Consider the following 20,218-nt stretch of genomic DNA (forward strand, 5'->3'; position numbering starts at 1 on the left):
CATCTCCGACATAGGGAAGGCTCCGATTTTCCTTTCATCTCCGACATATATAATATATTTAATTATATATTTAATAAAGAATAATTTATTTTTGTACTCGAGGTATGTAAATTAATTTCATGACAAAAAATAATTAGGCAATGAATCAAGCAATGGATTAATTTAATCGAATCTGCCTTACATAATCATTTCTTTGGTTTCTATTCTAAAACCGCCTTTCATTTGCTCAAAGTATTTCTGTTTCTTAAAGGTATCATAAACTATTTCATTGGCTACTATTTGCTCTTTACACTTTGCACTGGCTCCTTTGCTCATCCCCCCTCCGTCTCTTTCTCCTTTTTTCTCCTCTGTACCTTTTTTAGCCATTTCATTAGTATTTCTTCCACTCTCAAGCTTGTTCTACGAATTTCTTCGTACATCTTCCAGTGTTTAAATGTCCCATTTGTTGGTTTCACAAAATAAACACCTGTTTTCTTCTTCAACTCAATCAAAATCTACATGAGTTCTTCAAGCTGCCGCGCTTTACTCTTGCCAATATCTTTTGTTTCCTCTTCTTTTTCTACGTTAGATATTTTCGTAAACTTCCTGTCGTTATTCTTCTGTATTTCCTACTATATCTAGTTAAATCGTTATATTCTGTTCCATTGTTTCTGTCTTTTTACACCTTTTTCCTCTTCCTTAGGATCTCTCCTACGTCCATTCCTTTCTTCTATAATTGTTCTACTTCTTCTTCGCTGTACCCGCATTCTTCGAAGTGTCCTAACCTTTCTTTGAGTCTTTTACTACCTCCTTTGTTCCTCTTTTTTTCAGGAAGGATGTTTCTTTTTTTTTAGGAAGACTTTTTGCTACATTCTCCTTTATTTTTCTGTCTTTTCGTCCAAACCTTCCTTTCTAATCGTTTCAAGTTCTGTTTCTTCCGTCCTATACGCTAGAACCCCTACTACGAGACTGTTAAATATCTTCATTCCCCCTCTTGTGATCATCTCTAAAAAGCCTCTCTTCAATTTTCCTCAAAATTGCCTCATGATTATGTTAGCCTTCCTTGCGAAATTTCTAACACGTTCATTGACTTTAAGTACATATCCTAAGTATTTAAACTGCTTAATCTCTCTTTCTAAAGACTACGATCTCCGATTTATCCGCTTTCAAGACCAGCTCTTTTTTTTATCCAATTTACTTTACAAAGTACTTAACAAGTTTTCTTATTCCTTACTGTATTATAAGAATATTATAACGTAGCATGGCAAATGAAGAAGGTAACGAGACAAAGGAGGATGCAATGAAATAATGCATAGGGTAACGTGTTTCTTTTATTTATAATTCTTTCAAAATAGTCCCCTAAATACTTGATACATTGCTTAGAACGTTCGTATAAGATTTCGAAAGACTTTGAGAAAATGTTCCGTCTTATGAAAATGTATGTGTGTGTGTGTGTGTATTTTACATTTTTTGGAGCATTAAATTATTTATTGAATGAAACGCCGCGCTGTTTTTTCCATTTCACAAATTTACGATCGTGGTTTCGGGAAAAGAAGAAGGAAGTCGGTAGAAGAAGATAGAAGGTAGATCGAAGATCACAAGATAGTGATCGGAGTAATGATCAAACCCCTTTTGGCCCCTATAATTTTAGGGTTTTCGTCGTTGAGAAATACGTTGAGAAAATATGTATACCCGCGGAGGACAAGTTATATACATTATATGTGACTGGTAATGCCATCTAGATGAAATTTTCGTGCATATTATTTCTTTATTGACAAAATAGTTGACCAAAAAGTACGTTCGTATTGAACACTTTTATTCGAATTCGATCTCATTGTATTTCGACGGTTGTATCATAAATTAATATAGAAATATAGATAGGTAGATGCGTACTCGTATTATCGACAATTTAAAAAGATGCTACAGCTTCGCAAGAGCGGTTATTCTTTTTTCGTGTCAGTACTTAGAATTATGCAACACGCATATGACACAGTTATACGAATATTGCCTACATATACACGTGTCCTATTCAGCTTCGATTGTTTAATCGACTGTCGCGATTCTATGTACGTAGTCGGGTTCGATTCAATTTGATGCGATTCGATTCGATTATGTATTCGTGGCCATTCTTACTGATCGTCGATTAAATCAACTTACGAACTCCATCCATAATAGTAAATGGAAGACCAATCGATTTAATCACAGTCCGATCGATTTTTCGTTGGGATTAATACAATTCTTTATGTTTTCGCGATTTCTGATTAAACAATAACAATTAGCCGCGTAAACGAAGATAATTCGATAACGTGTATACTATTTGACTGGATAAGATAACCAATGACCGACTATGTACACTATATAGTGTATACATGCAAGTATATATATGACAATCATGCGCATGAAATTCGTTTCGAATATTCGCATCTTTGATCGTCGATAACGGGTCAATGATAATGACGGTATCGTAATTGTCCTACCGATTTCTCGTACACATTTCCTACCTATCTATCTACAAGGCGCGTGAATAAAATTTTTAAAATCTTACATTTTAAACGAGTAACAATCTCGGACACAATCTCTCTTAATTCGTTCAATGAACGAACGAAATAACGAACGAACAATCTTGATTCGAACGTAACGCGATCAAGCGATGAAAAACATCCGCAAAGGATCAAGATTGTCTATTCATTGAACATTTTCCATTTGACTCGTAATTAATCGTATCATCGCCGTTTCTGTATCGCTTCTACTCTCCGACCTCTTTCTTTACCTATCCTTCCTTTTTCTTCTCTTCCCCTACTTTTTGCCTCCCAGCCCTGTCCATACCTAATCGTTCTTTCATTGCTAATCGACCTGCTCTCTCTTCAAATCATATCGACTATCATCGATTATACGGAGGATTGTTTTGTTCGCGCGGAACACAGTTGAGGCATTTCATATATTTTAACGATCATTCGTATCATGGCTCGTCATTTGATTCACGACAAAACGCTCGACGTTTTGGCAGTTTGATATCTTCCTATCGACTCAAGTTTTTCCAACTTTTTGGATTGTCCCAAAAAGTCGCGTAACCACGTTTTAGTTTGCCTAGATACCGTGTCTTCGAGATCACGGCGAATCAAATATATGTACATACTTGCACGCTTCTGTACACATTTGTTCGTATTATCGAGTTATTATATATATATATATATATATTATATAACAATATATTACGCTTCGATAAAAACTTTCGTGGAAAATATAGATCGTAACCTGGATGAAAAATCGCTAAATAATTAGCGTAATCGGCAAAAGCGTAGCCAGCACTGCGATCGGTGTTCGATCATTATCATTTTAATTACCGATAGCTAATCGCGCAGCTACCTAACCGACCCCATCAACGAGTTTGCTGTCTTATTCCCTGTTATCCGAATGTATAATATAAGTACTTATATTCGAATATACTTATATACCTACTTATTATATATTCGAATGCACACCAGGGATCAAAGAGTCACTAAATAGCAACGTAGTCGTAACAGTTAATTATGATTTACATATATACAATCGGCAACGGTTGATAATTTCTGTAATATCACCGTCCCTATATTTGTCCCGAAGTTTGATCACTTATTCGAATTTCATTGGAATTTCATTGAACTGTCCCTAATCTTCTCTCCTCTCTCTCCTTGTCATGTCATGTTTCGCATCCGCTGTTTATTTAATGATATTCTCACAGTTATTTTCTGCCCATATACACGAAATGGTATATGCGGAATGTTAAGGTAAATACACATGGATCGTTCGTCTTCAGGAATATTCAACATTGGTCGGTGCGTGACCGATATTATTTGCAAATGATCTTACTAGTTCTACGAGGCTTTGCGCCTGTCGCGCCGTTAGGACGGTTTTTATTCGAAAAACTAAATGCAAGAAAAGAATATTGCTCTAACATTCTTGCAGGAGATAGCAGATAGTAGAAAGAATCCAACGAAATAAGCGTATAGCGGAAATATTCTTGTACCGTGATTTTTCTGCGCGTATCTATAAACCCACTGAAACCTTTTTCCTCGCGTCACACGCATTCTCTTTTTTCGTTCTATATCACATAATTTCACTTATCGCGCTTGCCCGCTTTCGTCCTTTCATACTCCTATCTATCTAAGTATATACATACTTATCTAACTATTTACCTTAACTATCTACGACTACTTACTTATAGACTACCCGTCTATGTCATTTACCTATCCTACATAGCTACTTGGCTATGGTTTGGGGTAGTTAACTAGCAGAATGGCTAGTTAGCTGACCGGAGCTAGCTGTCCACCTGTGATTACGAATGGTATACGCACGTTCGAGAATTAAATCAATCGTATAATCAATCACACGAAAACTATCTCTCACGAACGTAGATATTATATAATGAGAACGTACGTGCGTAGCTGTATACGTATATGCGTGTGAATTCCGACCAGTTTCACATTGTATTTTCTTATATTGGTTTGCCTTGTATACACGGATAAAGGAATAATGCCGTGGAAGGATGAGAAACGATTCAATATTGACAGTTTGCGATCTCAATAGAGATGACTATTCGCTTACTGTCAATGCCAACGGCTACATTGCTTTATTAAATATTCTCAGATAAATTGTAGGAAAAATATGGCAAACGAAGAAAAGAAATTCTTTGAAGCTGAAAAAAGTAACCACAAGCATCCATCTTGTAATCTTACACAGCTGTAATAAAGACATTATGATATTCTATCTAATTTACGAATGAACACCTGGCATAGTGAATCATGGGTAGAGATTCAAGTCGTACATTTATAGAAAACTTGTATTCGACCGCTTTTTTTCGAAACGAAAGAAGTGTACGCAAAAAAGTTTTCCAGTTATCTTCAACCTCTCTTTTCCGTATTTAAATGTCTCTATTCCAAGAAGATTGCAAAGAGGGTAATCGTACAGCTGCATCAAAGATGTGTGAAAACCGTGTCTGTAATTTATTCGTGAACATTTATCGTGAAATATCGAACGTAACCGCGATCGTAATCGCAATCGCAATCGTAATGGTAATTGTAACCGTGACTGTGACCGTAACCGTAACCGTAACCGTAACCGTAACCGTAACTGTAACCGTAACCGTAACCGTAACCGTAACCGTAATAGTATTGTCGTCGATTCATTTTCACGTGAATATATTCGTGCCGGACACCTAGAACGTGCAGCAGATGCCCTATTCGAATGTTTCTTTCTCGTTTAATCTTGTGTGATCTCGCTTGGCATCATTTCATTCATTTTAGTTCATCTTAGAATTCGGTTTTAATCGATCCAATGTTACCCGGCCAAGATCAGGCTGTGCATAAATTTACGTACACGTACTAATGTGACTTCATTGTATTTCGCAGAATGGTAGCTTGCCGGTTAACTCTTTCGTCTGCTCTTGATCTTGGCTATTAGCACCTTCGCTTTTTGGGCTGCCTCCATCTTCTAAGGAGCCCCCACCATTTCCGTGGGGGCAAATTGATTGTCATCTGAGCGCCAATGTCGAAATCATCGGAGGTCGCGACGGTTTGTTATCAAGAATTCTTTCAATTTCGTTCATTATATTGGCGTTCAATTTTGGAATTAGCTGAAATCACGCATCGTTTATAATAATCACCCGCTCGTTTCGTTCGCGACTATCGAAATCGAGATACGAAATACGAATGTTTAATTTCACCAATAAGAAATAATTACCTGTAAACTTTGAAGACTCTCGTACAGTTGATCTATGTTTGATGCACCGAGTAGAAGGCACTGAACACTTTCATTCTTTAAAGACCACGCGATGGCCAACTGTCCGAAAGAGCAACCGAGTCGTTCGGCGAGTGCACACACATCTCGCAGTTTATCCGAATATTTTCGCGTTTCGTCATCGGCTGACTTTTCCTTCCAGCCATATTCCTGCTGAAACAAAGACAGAAAAGAACACGATAACGTAACGTACGTTCACACATAACGTTCGTTTATTCCCTTAACTTTTACGTATGCTTATGTGCGTGGAAATACGGCATAGCCTATCACGATATGCGAATTCGACTACGTACTTCTTTATACAAAGATTGCGTTTCGTCTTCGGTCCAACTGAATGACGAATATTTATTCTGAAATGAAAAGGTAAACATTGCAAGCATTATTATTTTGCTAGCGCTACAGATATTTTGAGGCCGACAGCTACCAGCTTCCTCAATTATTTTATCAATAATTCTATATATTCTATGAAATATAACGAAAATTTTCTTTCCGCATAATATTACCTTATACGAAGATCTCGATAAAAAAGATACACCACAGTCGTCTGGTTTCGAAGAAACCATGCCGATCGTAACCGTGGACCACGCCATCAAACCAACACCTACGATTTACAAACGACTTTTTTGAATGTTGTTAAGGAATATGCATACAGTATACTATGTCGAGTAAATTGGACGTTTCGCGATTAAATACCGATTTTATTGTATAACTCTGGCATATAAAGTTCTGGTTTTTCTCTATAAAATAGATGATATTCGGCTTGTTCCACGATTGGTGTGACACAATTAAATTGACGGCAATTCGTGTAAGCTTCCATAATTTCGACAGGGGTCCAACGAGACGTTCCCCAATACATTACCCATCCTTTACTTATCACGTAGTTCATTGCACGTACTATTTCTGAAAGAAGAAAATAAGAAGCGAATAAGAACGTGATCGTAAGTGTCGATCGTTTCAATTATTTTTAATAGCGTATTTTAATTGTACCAGAGAAGCAAGAAACGAACCTTCCATAGGACACATAGGATCTACTTTGTGAATCATTACAATATCGATGTACGATAATTGTAACCTGACTAAAGATGCTTGCACCGATTCGATTATGTGTTTTCGTGACAATCCACGTCCCTCTGCCCTGCGATGATCAAATTTCATAACGTCATACATCCGATTTACATATCTACGTCGTACTGTTTCGTCGTAATTTTTCTATTTCTAATTTATCAATTTTGATCACCATTTTTTGAAATGTAGCAATTGTCCCGAACCAGTATTTATCATTTTTATTATGCATTTAGAAGTTAGATCAATTCGATCGATACTCACTTCGTGTTCCAATATATTTTAGTGGTAACGACGTAACTTGAACGATTCCAAGCACGTCGTAATAAAATTCGTCCAAATTGAATTTCTGCTCTATGACCGCTATGAGCTTCGCTCAGATCGAACACATTTATTCCACTGTCATAGGCGAGGGCAACTACAGCTTCAGCTGTTTCCTCATTACTGCAACCTCCTATTCCGAAAGTTGTCCATGTACCTACGTGTATAAAGCAATTTTGTTAACTCACTTGTCTCGATTAGGTGCATATTAATTTAATTTTTTCACCGTTTTCAATAGACAAATACGATGCTGCAACATTTCCACCTTTACATCTATCGTTATTTTTATTTAAGAACCGCAATATATGGTTCGACAATCGATCCCTAAACCTTTATTACGCATCACGTATACCTATTTATCTTTTTCCCTCCTACCACCACCACCAACATCATCATCATCATCATCGTTCCGAATCATTGGCTCTCACACGCGGCAATTTTTCCTTTTCTCTTCATTCTTTTTCATTCCCTTTTTTCTTTGTTCATTCGCCTGAGATTTTGATAGCTCATAACCTCAGAAACACTTACGCAGTCTGAATATAATAATTTATAGAAATATCTTCGATCAAATCTCTCCAAAAACATTTATAATTTTGGGAAATATTTCCAATTACAACGACGACGACTCCAACCACGACGACCACAATGACGATCACGATGACAATGAACACGACAAGCACAATTGTCACAACAAAAACAGCAATAAATATAAGAAGTTATCTGGATATGGATATTATTGTTATATTACGCGTCTTCCTATATTACTTTGTTCACTAATTATTTACATTGCATCTTGCTAGAAAAACGTACGTGAAAAGCGTGCATGCCCACGTTGGTGGATATAAAGATTGCATCGACAAGATTTACTAGGCGAAGCAAAAGAAACAAGAATAATAACTACAAATGTGTGGAATAGACAAAAGGAACGGTGAGTGGCACTGTCTATGGATTGAGAAAAGATATAATTTTCATTGTTTACTGTACAATACCTATAGTCTAACAAAATATAGCCAACATAATACTACTGACAAGCTATCTGAAAAAGAAGTATAGTAAAGCATACATTGAGATGGAATAAAACGGGTGGGTAACCGCGATTCTGTTCGTTTCTACGTAAGTTGGGAAAACATTCAGCGTACCTAATCCAACATTGGAAACACGTAGACCGCTTTTGCCCAAGTTGCGGTAGCGAATACCTGGCGAAGGATGCTGTAAGCGCTGCGCTTGTGCGGCAATGCAGTTAGTCAGTAGCTGTTCCTTCGTTCCAGTGGTATTACTGCAATGTACACCAGAGTCCACAGCATTGCCACCGCCGCCACCGCCGCCACCGCCGCCACCGCCGCCGTTGAACTCTTCCATGCAATCCAAACTCGCTATAGGTGCACGGCAGCTGCGCGTATAAAGTATAGGTACAGAGTAAGTATTAATAGGACACGATCGATCGAATGTTCGATACAACCACATAAACATTTACAACTAGGAATTCGTAACATGCCAGTCTATGTGAAACATTACTCGCTTGTTATTTACTTAAAATTCAAAATTAGCGGACTGCGGAAAATTGGAAAAACATTCCAGATAGTGTATATATCACGTTTCACTGTGTTGTTAAGCAGCTATATTATTGCAACGAGTCGATTACATATTAGCTATGTAACTGATTTTGCCACTTCGATTATGTAAGAAATTTTTCGTCGCACATGTTGCGATGTATCTTTCTCTTGGTAACATGTTTCTGGTACCGAAGGGCAAAAGAAATACTTTGAAAACATTCGATCATTATCGCGTGTGTCCTTGTATGAACGTGTGTAGAAACGCGGAAAATATGATATAGAAACAAGTATACAACAACAAATATGATAGAAGCAAGATAATGTTTGTCGAGATGTTTTGTTATAGCAGTCGTTGTTAGTTTGTTATACTATTCGTTTATCTTAATCTTGTTGAATTTGGTAATATGAAATTTGCATGTGCAGGTACGCATACAGATTCGACGCGGCGTGGTGAAAATAGCAGGAGAATACGAAAAAGAATTGAACGTGACGCGGATGGAAACAGGAGAAAAGGACGAGGAGGAATGGTAGATCATCGATCAAGAATTCACTCACCGATAAATAGTTGGCAGTGGATAGTAGTCATCATCCTCCATACTACTATTCGTATTTGCATTGTTATTTGTATCATTTCCCGCCGTGGATGTATTGCCGAGATTACACAACATTAAACGAGACATTGTTGTATATCTTCGATATATATGTATATATGTATGTATGATAGAAGCGGAAGATGTTTCAAGAGAACGGAAATTGCGAAGAGATGCAAAGAGAAGGCGGTAAGATTAAATCTAGATCGGACAAATACGAGTGTGCTTGTTCATTTGAGCCCCGAGAAAAATGTTAGTAACTTCATAATAATTTCATTCGCATTTCAAATTCGATATTAATTTTCTTTCGACGATTTTCATTCACATTATTTTCTGTTCCTAATCCTAGTTCTAGTGCGATGATTGCAAATTTCGCTTCGGAAATAAAGAGTAATATTCTTATTGTGAACGTGACAGATTCGATTGAAATTCTAACAGAATGAAATCGAGATAAGTCGCGAATATCTCGAGTATCACTGTATCACTGATCCATGATTTGGTTCATCAAACGATCCCAATCGATTTGACGAATCGTTCTATATTTTCAAGTCACAGCATTTGATATATGTATTTATTGCGCATATACGTTATATAGGCACTAGTATTTCTTTACTTAAGTTATTTAGGCACCACAGTAAAGAACATAAGGAAGTACTGCTCGCAACTAGTCACGTGATATCGAAATGTTCTGCAAAATCCTTTTTTGGTTTTACCTGGTTCGATCAGAATATTGTTCAAACACTATGACACGGAATATTTATTTTAAAAACTACACGTAATTACGTAAAAACGAACGGTGGTCGATATGAGTATCGATATGTGGTACGATTGCTGGCGTGGCGCGGTGAGAGAGGTAGGGCGCGATGATTATTAAACTCCAGACCGGACACTAACAACGCCGGACACTAAAAATCCACTTTTTGCGGATTATCCACTGGTCCAACTGGTAACTTTGTAATATATCAAGCTGATACAAGGTTAATACGACGAAATCTCATTCAGCGATTCCAAACTCATTCTCTATCATAATGTAATTCTGTACTATATTGCTTCGGACTCTGCTTTCTTTTCCAATTCAGACTTGAACTTCCGTGACGTTTGTTGTCAAATTCGAGTCTTGATCTTGATTTTACTCTCGATCCAATTTTTGATCTCAATTCTCTCTCTTTCTCCCTCTCATTTAAAAGTTGTGCGCCAATTCCAGATTAATCTTCGTTGTCAGTCGCGTGTAGGTAAAAACATTCGGCGCTAACTATCCTTATGATCCTCGTTCCGATTTCTCTTTCAAATAGGACTTGCCTTCCACGATGTTTCTGTCGAAATACCCGTCTCTGGATAATCGATTTTGCGTTGCGATTTACGGTGAGACTGACGAAACATTTGTTAAGAAGAGCAATAAAGAGGAGAACGTTGGAAAACTGAAAACACCGAAACGTAGAACAAAAAATTTATGAAAATGTTAGGATCCTATTGTAGAAACGGCGAGTGTTATGCCTTCTACGTGGTAAGCAACACTGCATAACTTCGATGCACTGTGCTCCCTCCTTTACAGCAGAACCTACGAGCGTGCGTGCTGTCCCGTCTCTCTTCCACTACGGGTATCTTGGTAGTTTAATGCGCGTGTGCGCGCGTGCCCGCGCTCGCGCACCGTGTTTCCTACCACGCCGCGTACACCTAATCCCTACCGTTCTTCCTCGTCTCTTCTCACAGGGGGTTGCGGTTGTTTTCAGAGCGCATGACGTTACCGTCGTCGCATTCAACGCATTCAGCGCATTCGCCGCATTTGCCGCATCGAGCCTCTCCTGAAATTGTATTTCTCGCCCGTCCACCCTTTGTCTCATGCTCCGAACTAGGATCATCTAATCGCTTGCTCTATTCTTCTTCTTTAAGTCATCTTGTTTTCCTAGTTTCATCCTCCCGCCTTTCTTTTTTCTCTTCTTGAGTTCATTCGCAAACCAATCGATTTATCCTTTCCTTCTCCTTCCCTTTCTCACTCTCTCTATCTCTCTTTCTCTCTCTCTTTCGAATAAGTTGAATTCGTTATCACTAAATCCTTGTCAGACGCACTGACTATGATCTCGTTTTACGTTTTCGTTTTTATCGATACAACACGAAACGTATATGGGTATATAGATATGTACACATGTACAAATATCGTATGCGAATATGAATAGGTAAATCGAAACTGTGCATGAAATGCTCAAATGATCGGTAGCATTAATTGTTCGGTCAATTATTAAGGGTACAAAAATTCACCGGTATAAAATGTAGCGATAACTGTCTCTGCGACAACGCCGCATTGCAGATCCGGCGTGGTGACGTGCAGCTGACCCCTTCCTGAACCGTTTATGGTCGCCCACGTTGTTCGACCTACCGACCTAATACGCGCTCGACCTACTGCCATCCAATACAGCATGGATCCACTGCTTAGTACATACATACTTACTTGAATGCGTTTCACCTACTGTTTCACGTGTTTGGTACACACGTCGCGCTGCGATTGCATGCGTGCGCTTGCATAAATACACATCGTATAAATGGAATATCGTATTGCTCTCTACATGATTCACTGAACCTCATAGTACAGTTCTCAATTAGTTTTTGTATACGTAGATTATGTATTCGAGGAAGGGTGATCAACACGCTAAACTCGAAATGCTAGAAACATGTAAACGTTGCGTATCGCCTAAACTTTGTTCGAATCTCATTCCAAGCAATGAGAGTAGTCCGATCTTTCAAAAAGCACAAAGCGATCTTTATTGTTCTACTTACCTGTTAAAATTCTGCAACGTGTTCCGACGCGTTTCTGCTCCTTGCTGAAGCGAATCTGCGCCGCGTGACGGCTGTCTGCTCTTCTCGGATTCGCAGATCGACTCTTTCGTTGAAATCGTGCCAAAGGTCTCGGAGACATTGATTACAATCGCCGACACACGGATACGTTATAGTCGCAGAGAGAATCGTAACGCAACGTGTAACTTTTCAATTATCGATACGATGCATTCGCTAGCCGAACCATTGTCAATCGAAAAATCGGTAAGAAGGAACCGAGCAGTTGTTCGGCGTGTTTCGCGATAGGATTAAAACGAAATTACCAACAATCTCTTTTTAATAACTTATTACAGTACTTTATTAATCTCGTTAAGTTCTTAGATTACTTAAATATACACCCTGCGGCGAATTTCAGTACATGTCAATGTATTTTATCAAATAAACGTGATGTCAATCTTGGCGCGCAATTATCGAAACTTTCGTAATTCCCCCGTTCCGATAACCGATTGTCATGGTGTTCCGCAATGATAACCGATTATCGAAACTTTATTTAATCGGACGTACTAGCTACCCAATATACGTATTCATATTCGTTTGATGTATGTGCTGTTTTTCTCGAAATGAAACATTTATAAAAGCGGCAGTCTTTTCTACGCTATCGGTCTACTGTATATACATATATTATATACATACATACATACATACATTACACACTCACACACACACACGCGCGCACGCACGCACGCATGCACGAACATATGCATACTTCATTCATATATATATATATGTGTGTATATATATGAATATACATATATACGATGTTACATACGTGTTCGTTATGTATACTTCGTACTTTTGTTGATTTCTTAATCTTCGTTTGTCTTTAGCTTCTTTCGCTTTTCTTTGTAATCCAATTCTTTTCACCGACATCTTATTACGGCCTTATTATTATTTATTATTTTAACAATATTTTGTTTCCTAATTCCATTTACTCGTTTAATCATTGTTACCAACATTTTCTATCATTACGAATACGTGAGTACGCTTCAACGTTCAGATCCTGCACTCGCATAAATGACAAACTCTTTCTTATTCTTTTACCAGAGGACGAAATTTCCTTGTTTTCTTCTTTTTTCCGTTTACTGTTTATATCCCTAAATCACGTTAGAAATTACATGTTGTTCGTGGTAAGCGGAATAATTAGACGATAGCGCGAGAGAAAGAGTTGGAGAGATGGAAACGATAAAATTTGATCGCAATAGAGAAGTCAAAGGGTGATCGAGTATGTGATGATTTGATATGAAAAAAAGGACAGAAAAAGGGCGAAAAAGAAAAAGAGAGAAAAAGAGAGAGGGATGAGAAAGAGAGAGAAATGGGGGAGAAGGCATTGTGGATGGATTACGAAGGAAAGAATGCCATGGAGTAACGGAGCCTCGGGGTGAAGGACGATCTCGTCGAAAAACGAGACGGGAGAAGAAATAGTTTCGTATAATGTAAAACAGCGTTCTTCGGTTCACAATGTTTTTCGTAAGTTCGGAAGAACGTACGAGGATCAGAGTAAACACCGTATGAAATATCATTAAGCAACTCTACTTTCGATTTCGGATCACTTGACCGTCCTCTGGCACGTGGGCAAGTTTACCCTGAAGAATACATTGAGTTCTATCAACGAGGCTAATATCAAAAATACCGCATACATACATAAACAGGCTCGACCAACTTTTCTATCAAGCTGAAACTTATTCGAAGCAAAAGCAATGTAGAGTAACATTAGTGTCGATAACAGCGATATGGCACTGTACTCGAGTCCACCAGAATTTATACTGATGTAATGTTTTCCTGGTTGTGTCGGTGAAAACGAAGATTTAATTAGCCACGGTAGACCCAAACACAACAATATGTCGAAAGTGTTTGATCCGATCGAGTTGCTAATACCCATCGAGCCGTGTCCTGGTACAAAATAAATCGATCGAAAGATTTAACATAGAAACTATCGCGCCGTCCATTTCAAATATTATTCACAAATTAATAATTGCTCCTCACTAGTACCCAATTAATTCATTATTCGTCTAATTTTTCATACGTTATATTCGCATATCAGCTTACCTTGCTTTGCTACTATTACGCTTGATACAGCCTCTGGTACGCTGGTACCAGCAGCCAGGAAAGTAATGCCCATCACGGAATCCGGTATTTTCAGAGTGTCTCCTGAAAAGAAAGTAATCACGTTTGCCTCATCCTGTTTTTTCTTCTTTTTTCTTATACGATTTCAGTTCTATCTGTTCTTTCGCTTTTTTTTTTTACTTGCTATCACTTTCATTACCAATTATAGTGATCATCCATGCGACCACATAGCTCAACGATCCAATCCAAATGATGCACATAAGGAACGTTATCGGAAACCAATTCTTGAATCGTGGCTTTTCACAATCCGGAATAGTACACATGAAAACTAAATGAATCGGCCAAGTCATAATCCATGCTGTTTTTCTTATCCACCCAGCTCGTGTCGGCCAAACCAATAATTCGTATTCATAATCTGTTCAACGTAAAAGTATGCAACGCTTTTATTTTCCCTCTTTTTCTCTTCCTCCTCCCCCCACCCCTCCTTCCCTTTCTACGCTTTCCGCCAACACGCATCACACTCTCTCTCTCTCTCTCTCTCTCTCCCCCCCCCCCCCCCCCCCCCCCTCTCTCTCTCTCTCTCTCTCCCTGCTCCCTGCACCCTCATCACCATTATTAGTTTAAAATTTGAAGAAACGTTCGGAAGGAAGTGATTTTTCTTTTTACCTGTTTCCGAAATGGATAATACTAAATTTTGCCCAGTGAAATTTCTATACTACTTACTAGGGTCAGGATTCTCTTCTTGAGGTTTCGTTCCTCCATTTTGCAATGGTAGATCTATATGTTCAGTTTGTTCAACGGCCGATTGTACTTTGTCGGATCTTGCCATGTGAATTTCCGTGCTGCCTTCTAAAGAAACGACACTTTGTGTTTAACTTTTTTTAAATGGACAAATATACAAATGTTCGGGGTAAGTATATACGGGGTGGTTGGTAACTGGCGGTACAAGCGGAAAAGGGATGATTCTACGCGAAAAAAGAAGTCGAAAATATAGAATAAAAATCTTTTTTTTAATTTTTTTTTTAATTTTTCCATCGAGACAACGATCTACAGTGAGATCCGTTATATCGTACCGCACGCGTACCGAGCAAAAATTCAAAGTCGATTTTCTCGAAAACAAAGCCTCAAACGAAAAATTTGTATTCTATATTTTCGACTTCTTTTTTCGCGTAGAATCACCCCCTTTCCGCTTGTACCACCAGTTACCAACCACCCTGTATATTGTAAGAAACGTTGTAAATAGATCGGTACACAACTATATTTGCAACGATATTGAATGTACTATTCATTCGTACACAAACGTAAGTAAGAACATGGATATGTATTCGCACATGCGTATGTATATAAGATGATCATATCTACGATGTCAAAGAAAAAGACTACGATATCCAGATCGTTATCGTTATTCGAGTCTATCTGAGCAGAGTAAAGTGTTTAGTGCTTGTTCTCTTACCTGTCGCGTGTCGGTGATCATCCGTTGACGATCGATCAGCATTATGCGTACGGAATCGCGTGCATCGCTGAAACGATTTGTCCCAATACATGACGGCGATGTATACGATGTACAATAACACTAGCGTTAACGCTTCGTACCATTCTACTCGTTCGTCGTGTATGATACATATCAGAATGGCAACCGTAACGCCGTAAGCGAGGCAGTCTCTGCTAACTGGCCACCAGTCAAGAGGAACTACCTGTACGTATTCGATTAACGTACGTAGACCGTTTGAGTTGCATAATACATAATATACATACAGGAAATATCGATAGGTTTCTTAATTGCACGCAGTCAACTAATAAAACGATAATAAAAACTTGTCCAATACTCTATGTGCACCAAGTTATGTAGATCACAAAAACTTACCATCCCAGCACCTATACCGCAGCAAGCCGGTACCGCGAGAATATTGAATACAGCCGAGCCTACTATTGTTCCGACACCGATGTCACCTTCGGTGATGAACGTGCCGATTGCGTTTACGAACAGTTCCGGCGCCGACGTTGCTGCGGCCATAAAGGTAGCACCTGCCACGTCCTTGGACATTGAAAGTGCTGAAATTGAAATTTAAAAACATTCAGAAACAAATCAAGAAATTCGTATCGCTTTGGTTCATTTCACACTTGACTTCGTTCTTCTTCTACTTCCTTCTATGTACAAACCAGCTGTTTCACCCGCGAATCATTCAATAAATTTATTCATCAGGTAGACGAACACAAACGAAAAACATATCTATAAGTCGACACCAATCGTAGCCTCCTAGAAAATAATATATTTAGAAATAACTGCGAAATGTTCCTTACCGTGACATATCTTTTCTACTGCGGGAACGAAGAATTTATCACACACTACCGCTAACGCGATAAACAGGTAAAGCGAAACGATTACGTGCACGACGACAGCTCCGCCCTGCCTCTGTTTCTCGTCGAAAAGGTCGTGTGGAAAGTCTTCTATCGCTGGAGGTGTACAATTTATACCTAGAACATAATATCTTTTTATTTTCACGTGTTTAATTCCATGTCCAACGCGTCAAAGAAAAGATTTGTTCCTGGATACCGATAAGGACGATTTATTTCATAGTAACAGGTAGTTAATGTAACAGTTTGATATTTGGCGATGGAACGATGGTCAAGCGAAAAAACGCATCTAATTCGAACGAATTGTCAATTTTTTCTTTTCTATTTTTTCTTTTTCATTGATGTTTATCCTATTTTCACCTATATTTGTTGTATCATATTGAAGGAGGAAACGGCCGCATCACAAGAAAGAAGAGCGACGCGGCGTTATCATAGAATTCTTGCTTGCCATTTCTTGCTCTTAATCCCATTATATTTATTTCACGTCCATTATGTTTCTCGTCGATTTTTTCGATCTCTTAATAAATCTTCATTGTTTAAAGATACCGGATGTATGTGTATACAGCAAAAGGATCGTGTTTGCTTACATTGTATTGGCATTCGATTTTGGTTAATCTATTACATAAGTAGCGACGACCTTGCATACTTGGATAGAAACGTCAAATACACGCTCCACAAATGTGATTACGAACCCAGATAATTGATTTGCATTCGTTCTAGCCACGATGATCACAAATATAATCGGTTCATTGACCTTCGATGTTCACCCGTTAAATCTCTTTTCCCGGAAAGATGTCTTACTTAAAAATTCAATTTCATTCATAATCATCTAACCATGACCTAGTGGCGACAATCATCATCGTAACAACGCGGTTTCCAATATACTATTCGAAAATAAATAAGCGACACGCCTGCCGATTTTGGATACATACGTACTAATTGCAACATTCGAATCCATTTTCAGAACTCATATTCTAAACTAGCAAATAAGTTCGAAGGCAAAACATACATATGTAATATATAAACACGTAAATAATTGTGACGAATGATACGATGCAACATTTTATCGTAGACACGTATTAATCTATATATATTTAAAAGTAAGCTGGAACAAAGAATAGTACACAAATTTCAAATAACCGTTCGTGTCATAGTTTACGTAGCATTTGCTTGCTCGGTTTCATAAGTTACTCGATGAAAACCATTCCCACGCGCACTCAAAGACAAATAACTCTCTTGGATATGACAGATCAGAAATGATCGCTACAATTGTTCACTCGCGACTCTTTAGCTTTATCATCGAATCGTATCTTTGTCATTTATTTGGTATCTTCTTTTCAACTTTTACTACGACATTTATGCAGGTACACATGTACGTAAATAGACGAAAACAAACACATGCATATGCACATTTTTCATTACGGATGAGTGGACGAAAATAGCAGAAATAAGAAAATTGTGGAAAACTATTTTTACTTTCTTTTAATACTTTACTTTAATGCTCCAGTTTATCAATAACTACAAGTAAATGAAATATCGATGAGCATTAGTTTTGACGGATATTATGTACAAGGGCTAATAAATGTTTCTCGCTACAAAATTTTTCGTTATATAAGTAAATCGTGAGAAATGTCTGATGCTTCACTAAATTTTATTGCATTTCTCGGTTTTCATCTAGCGTCTTTTCAACATGTTATAGTTATTGGCCGTAGTTTGTTAAACTTTGATTTTTCCGATAATTCGATGTTGATTTGCCTATTCTGTTTGATTCATTTCGCACATTCATTTCTCAAGTTTCGATACAAAACTCATTTAACTTTACGTGTATCTAACAATATTTTTACAGCATAATAATCTCTCTATAACAAAGTTGCACTTGTATATCATTGTTCCTTATCATATCCCAACACATTCCGAATAAATGAAATGGCAGGCAAATTGAAAGTTTTATATTCCCTTTCATCGATCTTTTCTCGTAAATTTCATTAAAATATGCGATGCATGCGACAACGGTATTTCATAGCAATGGTTGTATAACGAAAGGAAAAAATGTTCTTTTTCAATAAATATTGGAAATAAGAGCGAGTTTACGAATTTCAATGACCTTCAAATATGTTGTCAAGGTGAACATTCTGGAGAACTTTTTCCTACACATATAACCGCTGCACTGTTCGGCTTTAGTTTTCAGGTTATGTATAAAGCAATTTATTTTTAATACTATATGCATTATTTAACAACTTATTTTAGATACGTATGTTATATTGAAATACTTACTACATTTTTGACCAATCGAAAATTCTGAAATAAGTGCAACATTCTGTATATCAATCAATTCATCGAGGATTATTTCACGTCTAATGGCGGCCGGATACTACTCTGACCCAACCTATAACACATTGATTTTCCTTTTCTATTTATATAATATTACAAATGGTTTCCTTTCATCAATGCGTTAAGTTTAGGTTGGGCTATATAAAAATACGGTCGCTAATTCCAGTATGGAGTGTAATCATAATCTAAATTTGATTCAAGTTTTTTGCGAATATCTTGAAAAGTAACGCCGAGCGATGATTATATGTATGTGTAGGAAATAGTGGTTTAGAATATTGATCTGGTTAATATATTTCAAGGACTTTGAAATCGGCGAAGTCGCCCATTTTTCCATTATATATTGTTTTTCTTACGAGGACTCTTTGCGCATATTCCTACCTTCGTTTGCGGAGCTATTCAACGTCACTCACATTTTCCATGTGATTTTCTCTCATCCCATTTTAAAGTTTCCATCGTTAAACGTTTCTCTACATCGTATACATATCTGCATGTGTATATATATATATATATACACACACACACACACACATATGGTATATGTATATTGTATATACATCAATGACGATCGTTGGAAATAAAGATCAATTTGAAAGTGATATCCCATTGTTGGTGTACATGTGTGAAAGAAAAGTCCTGTCTAGGTTCAAATTAACAACTTTGTTTCTTCACCTCCGTTCTTAGATCTTGATAATTCTTCTCCTATAACCTGTTACAATCGACGTAATGAAGCAAACGATGCACGTATTGGTGTCTTGTACAGGTTACACAGCTGTATAGTTGATGTGACTTCCTACCGATTAAGCAACCTAAAGAAGTTAAATTGCTCTCATTCAAGTTGGCAGAGGAGATGCCATTCATGTCTAATGTACGTCGTATAAACTAGATATAACGTGGCTTGACCATTCGGTGTCGAACGGTTTCGTCTCGTTGGAAACAAACGATGACCATCGGCTTGATCGCCGATCATTAAACGTTGATTCTCAATTAGCAATCTGTTGATTTTTCTTTCATCACATCGTCGCAATTTCGAAAGAACTCAAAACTTTATTATTTCTTCTGTGTTTCGACCGCCGATAAGATCTATCGTGTACGATGCACAAGATTTTTCATTTATATTTTTGCGTTTCTTCGCATTTCGATATTTATTCAATTAGAACAATGTGCGAGAGCGGAGGCAATATTTTTATCATCATATAAACTTTTGCAGTTCAAATACATCCAGACGGAACATTTCTCAGAATCTCAATCCTAAATCATAAGCAGTACTATATTACTAGTACTGTTCACCTCTTCGTCTCACTTTGCTCCATTACACGGCTATCTATTGAAATTGATATATATATATATATATATATATTT

General features: G+C 37.6%; 3 protein-coding genes across 5 annotated transcripts in view; 1 reads left to right on the plus strand and 2 right to left on the minus strand.

The window, feature by feature from the left end:
• Window positions 1-1,292: 1,292 nt before the first annotated feature.
• Window positions 1,293-11,176, minus strand: LOC100749848 (voltage-gated potassium channel subunit beta-2). Of its 3 annotated transcripts, none has more exons than XM_024370378.2 (9): window positions 9,246-11,176; window positions 8,334-8,527; window positions 7,081-7,294; window positions 6,762-6,889; window positions 6,448-6,654; window positions 6,258-6,355; window positions 6,048-6,104; window positions 5,698-5,907; window positions 1,293-5,590 (listed from the first exon to the last, which is right to left on the minus strand). In XM_024370378.2, the coding sequence occupies exons 1-9, from the start codon at window positions 9,368-9,370 to the stop codon at window positions 5,489-5,491; spliced, it is 1,335 nt and encodes a 444-aa protein (XP_024226146.1). In that variant the 5' UTR covers window positions 9,371-11,176; the 3' UTR covers window positions 1,293-5,488. The 3 variants fall into 3 exon arrangements, with proteins under 3 accessions (XP_024226146.1, XP_003492540.1, XP_012245687.1); XM_003492492.4 differs by having other exon boundaries at window positions 8,277-8,527; window positions 9,246-11,171; XM_012390264.3 differs by having other exon boundaries at window positions 5,698-5,904; window positions 8,277-8,527; window positions 9,246-11,169.
• Window positions 11,177-12,378: 1,202 nt separating this feature from the next.
• LOC100750167 (sodium/potassium/calcium exchanger 4) overlaps window positions 12,379-20,218 on the minus strand; it is a 10,140-nt gene continuing 2,300 nt past the window's right edge. The window contains exons 2-8 of the mRNA XM_003492494.4: window positions 16,475-16,648; window positions 16,038-16,225; window positions 15,627-15,867; window positions 14,897-15,022; window positions 14,373-14,588; window positions 14,156-14,257; window positions 12,379-13,999 (exon numbers count right to left, since the gene is read on the minus strand). Of these exons, the coding sequence (XP_003492542.1) occupies window positions 13,656-13,999; window positions 14,156-14,257; window positions 14,373-14,588; window positions 14,897-15,022; window positions 15,627-15,867; window positions 16,038-16,225; window positions 16,475-16,648 (1,391 nt within the window). The 3' untranslated portion in view covers window positions 12,379-13,655. The remainder of the gene's footprint in view (window positions 14,000-14,155; window positions 14,258-14,372; window positions 14,589-14,896; window positions 15,023-15,626; window positions 15,868-16,037; window positions 16,226-16,474; window positions 16,649-20,218) is intronic.
• LOC100750050 (sodium/potassium/calcium exchanger 4) overlaps window positions 16,626-20,218 on the plus strand; it is an 11,033-nt gene continuing 7,440 nt past the window's right edge. Inside the window, exon 1 of the mRNA XM_024370377.2 lies at window positions 16,626-16,757. The gene's annotated coding sequence lies outside the window, so the exon portion shown is untranslated. The remainder of the gene's footprint in view (window positions 16,758-20,218) is intronic.

This window comes from Bombus impatiens, unplaced genomic scaffold, assembly GCF_000188095.3.
Source record: "Bombus impatiens unplaced genomic scaffold, BIMP_2.2 scf_0749, whole genome shotgun sequence".
NCBI lineage: Eukaryota > Metazoa > Arthropoda > Insecta > Hymenoptera > Apidae > Bombus > Bombus impatiens.